A 3915-nucleotide genomic window follows, 5' to 3' on the forward strand; every position below is an offset into this window, starting at 1 on the left:
CCTTCACCTGCTGCGTGTGCTTGGTATAAACAGGTGTCAGGATCTCTGACAGTAGCTGCTCTACTGATGCACTTTGTACTAAATACACCTCTCCTTTCCTTGCAAAAGGAAGGGCAAACCCTGGTCGGGAGGAGCCCTGTAGGGCTGGGGGAGGACTGGGGGCTGTAGCTCCCCAGGGCTGATCCTGCTGTCCCACAGCCCCGTCTTTGCCCCCTGGAGGGAGCTCTGTGGAGAGTGGGGCTGGAGCCCAAAGCCCGCAGGAACTGCCAATAGAGGCTGAAAGCAAAAGGGGATGAAATCTTAATTGGATCTCCATCATCCTGCAGAGAAACGCATTTGGATTAAAATGAAACGGAGCTTTGTACTCTCAGGGTTTCAGAGCCGGAATGGAAGAGGAATTATTCACAATTCCTATTTGTGAGAGGATAGCATTTCCTGTGGACTTGTCTTTGTGAATTTCGTCTTGTCAGAAATGGTGGGGAGCTGCAGGACGACACATGGGGACAGCGCTGACTGCAGGGCAGAGCCTCGAAGCACGGATGGTCCCGTGGCCCTGCTCACTGCATTCCTCGTTCTGTCCCCATCCACCAGAGCTCTGCAGAACTTGCTGTGCATTTCGGTATTTTCTCTTTGTGAACTTCTATCAATATTTAACGCAGCAGTGTCAGTTTTGCTGTAAGATGAGAGGTGCTACGAGAAACCTGAATTATACATGGTGCGGTGGGGAGGTTGGGGAGCTTTCTGTGAGCCGAACGCGGTGCCGCGGCCATGGATGAGCCCCAGCAGAACCCCGGGCAGCGGCCCGAGGGGCGGCCCCGCAAAGTGCGGTTCCGAATCTCGTCGGCGTGCAGCGGCCGCGTGCTGAAGCAGGTCTACGAGGACGGGCAGGCGTTGGAGCCGCCGACTGTGGAGCAGTCCCGGAGGCTGCGGCACAGCTTTGAGCCCGGTGTGCTGTCCGACGGCCCGGCGCTGGGACTGCCGCAGAGCAGCAGCTGCGGGGAGGACGGGAGCAGCCTCGGCTGTCCCCCTGCTGGCAGTGGGCTTTATGGGGTGAGTGGCGCTGGCCTCGGCCCTGGGACTTTCTGGGCGGGTGGTGATGTGGCCCCAGGGTCTGCACGCGGGGGCTCCCTTCGGGTGTCGCCCACTTTGTTAGCGGTGTTTTAAATGTGTGCCCGTACAGCTTTGTCCCATAAGCACAGCAGCATCTGCTCTGTGCTTCATCCTCAGTCCTCTCCAGATTGATTTGCATCTGTCTGTTTTGTAGAGTAAAATGAAACATTTCCATGTATCCCAGTATCTGTACAGAACAACCCTAATGCATCCAGAGCAGTCAACTGTAAGGAGGATATTATCCCAATTAGCTACATTTCAAGCATTAAAGCTGCATGACTTGTGCTGGCAGAAGGGCTGTGCCCATGACACTGTGTCTTGGATCAAGACCCCTACTAATTATTGGTGCTAAATCAAGCTTCAGGTTTGCCTGTAGGAGTCCTGACTTGCTGATACTTGGATTGTACCAAGCTAATACCCTGGGCATCTGGTTTAACCAAAAATATCAAACCACTGTGAATCTCTTTTGCCCAAGACAGAGCACTGATGTGATCCTATCTATGCCATTAATTGGTTCTGCATTCCTGGGTAATGCTCATCTCCATTCCCCAGTCTCCCTAACTGTAAGTACTTGCAGTAACCATGCTGTCCAGTGCCGGTTCTGCTCTGTATCGGTGTGCACTCAGTATGTGGGGACACTGCAGCTGTGCAGAGATGGGCACTCTATGCCTGATGCTGTGGGCAGGGTGCGTGCTCACACCCCCTGTGGCTCTGTTCTGGGGCAGTAATGCCCAACTGCCAGCACAGCCATCGTGCTGTGAGGCTGGCATGGCCTTTTGTTAGGAGGGCATCTCTTCTTGACATGGATACTTACAGAGAGCGAAATATGAAGAGTATGTAAAGCAATAGGATGTGGTAACTGCCATGTGATACCTGGGAAAGGTGAGGGAAAGAATGATCAAGAAAGCAAAGTGATGCTTTCAAATGTCTGTGATCGGACAAAGGCTGGTTTTAAAACCATTAGAAAAGAATACAAATGCAGGTGTCCCCATGGATGGCTATTTAGGCTGGCTGTAAGGAACACAGCTTAGCATTAGATAATGAGATTGTTTTACCCCGTCTGACTGCTTTGTCAGCATTAACAAACTGCAAAGAAAAGTTTCTATTTAAATCTGGAACCCGCACCAAAAGCTGCCTAATAGGTACCCACCATCTGAACTGCTGCTTCCAGGCAAAGCTGTGGATGGCCCCTCCACAGTGCTCAGCCTTCAGAGACGTGGCTCAGTCCTCATGCAGAGGCTTTTTGGCATATGCTGGCTCTGCTGCTCTGAGCTTTGTACATTTTTCATTTCTTCTGTGTAGAAATGAGAATTAACATCCCAGGAAGCTTTCCCCACCCAAAATGTGTTTGCAGAGCGTACTGTACAGGTGGGATGCTGATAAGATGCTCTCACAGGCTTCCCCAGTTATCGACTTTGGCCAGATCATCATCTACACCAACAACCTGAAAATCATCCGTGCTCCAATGGACCAGAGGGAGCTCATGAGAAGAATCATTCAGACAGAGGGGGTGAGCGACTGGGCCTTTGTGTACCGGGAAAGGAGAGAAAGAATTGGTGCTGCACATAAAAAGGATGTGGAAAAGAAGGCTGTCTGCAACCAGTACATGAAGGTAAGAGAAAACTGGAAGTACCTGAGTTTCCTGGTTCTGGTCAAACCATTCAGTGTTCCCATCCAGGCCCCATCTATGTCAGTATGTGTCACTTCAGCTAAATTTGGGTTAGAAGCATCGCTTTGCTCCTTTCTCCTTTTGGATGTGACTGAGCAGCACAGCCAGCACTCCAGCGATCGCTGTTCTGCTTTTAGTGCCCCTCGTGCCTCCTGCTTAGTTTTCCTTTAGAGATCACTGACATTCAGCAGTGTGGTGGAGCTGCATCCTCCATCACTGAGAGCAGTCTGAGTTTCTGCAGCCCGATGAGGCCAAACACAGCTGCCGTGTGGCTGAGACTTCCCCGGGCTAAAATTTTAATATCAGCTGAAACGAGATTGTGCCTTCCACTTATTTTCTCACGAGTTAGTCTTTGTTGGTCAGAACCCCAATTAATCTGACCACAGTTTGATCCCACAAAACAAATGCTGTCATGCAGGGTAAATACAAAGCACTGCAGCTTTGCCAACCCAAAACCACTCTGCTGTGTTCAACATGGAGCACCTGGGATGCTCTGCCTGGGGAGCCTCACTCAGGGCTCACTCACAGGAGGACCCCTCAGAAACTGAAAGCAGCCCAGGTATTTACCAACTTTCATGTCTGATGCAGAGTAACAGCATTTTTCATGATATTTCTGTTGCAGGAAAGAGGTGCTGAGCGCACTTGCTCCCAGTGTAAAGGATCAGGCTGTGCTCCTTGCTCGCTGTGCCATGGCAGCAAGTTTTCAATGCTGGCAAACAGATTCAAGGAATCCTACAGGGCTCTACGGTGCCCAGCCTGCAATGAAAGTGGTGTGCAGCCCTGCCAGGTCTGTGCTGCGTGACAGAGCTGCACCGCACCCAGGTCTGTTGGGAGCTTTGCATTATTTCACTTCAAGCAGCTCTGCTACAGTGGGAACTTCTCGAAGATGGGAGAAGTACATGACTTGAGTTCACCATAAAAACAAACACAGCATCTCTGCTCCACATGCTTCCTCTTGTCTGTTGCACATGCTTGCTCAATCAGAGCCCTGTTCTGCAAACATGCTGTATGCAGCCCCATGAGGTGAGCGCAGCAGTGTGATGTGATCTGCACCTGGGGGCTGAGACCCTGCAGGACTGCACCTGGTACTGGGAACTCAGCGTGGGGCAGTGCCTCCAGCACTGCTATGGCAGCAG

At 51.4% G+C, this 3915-nt stretch overlaps 1 protein-coding gene across 1 annotated transcript; it reads left to right on the top strand.

Moving 5' to 3' along the window:
- The first annotated feature begins 650 nt into the window (after nucleotides 1–650).
- Nucleotides 651–3581, top strand: GRXCR2 (glutaredoxin and cysteine rich domain containing 2). The gene is made up of 3 exons (XM_072348550.1): nucleotides 651–1050; nucleotides 2507–2722; nucleotides 3402–3581. The coding sequence occupies exons 1-3, from the start codon at nucleotides 769–771 to the stop codon at nucleotides 3579–3581; spliced, it is 678 nt and encodes a 225-aa protein (XP_072204651.1). The 5' UTR covers nucleotides 651–768.
- Nucleotides 3582–3915: the final 334 nt, after the last annotated feature.

This window comes from Excalfactoria chinensis, chromosome 13 (assembly GCF_039878825.1).
Source record: "Excalfactoria chinensis isolate bCotChi1 chromosome 13, bCotChi1.hap2, whole genome shotgun sequence".
Taxonomy (NCBI): Eukaryota; Metazoa; Chordata; class Aves; order Galliformes; family Phasianidae; genus Excalfactoria; species Excalfactoria chinensis.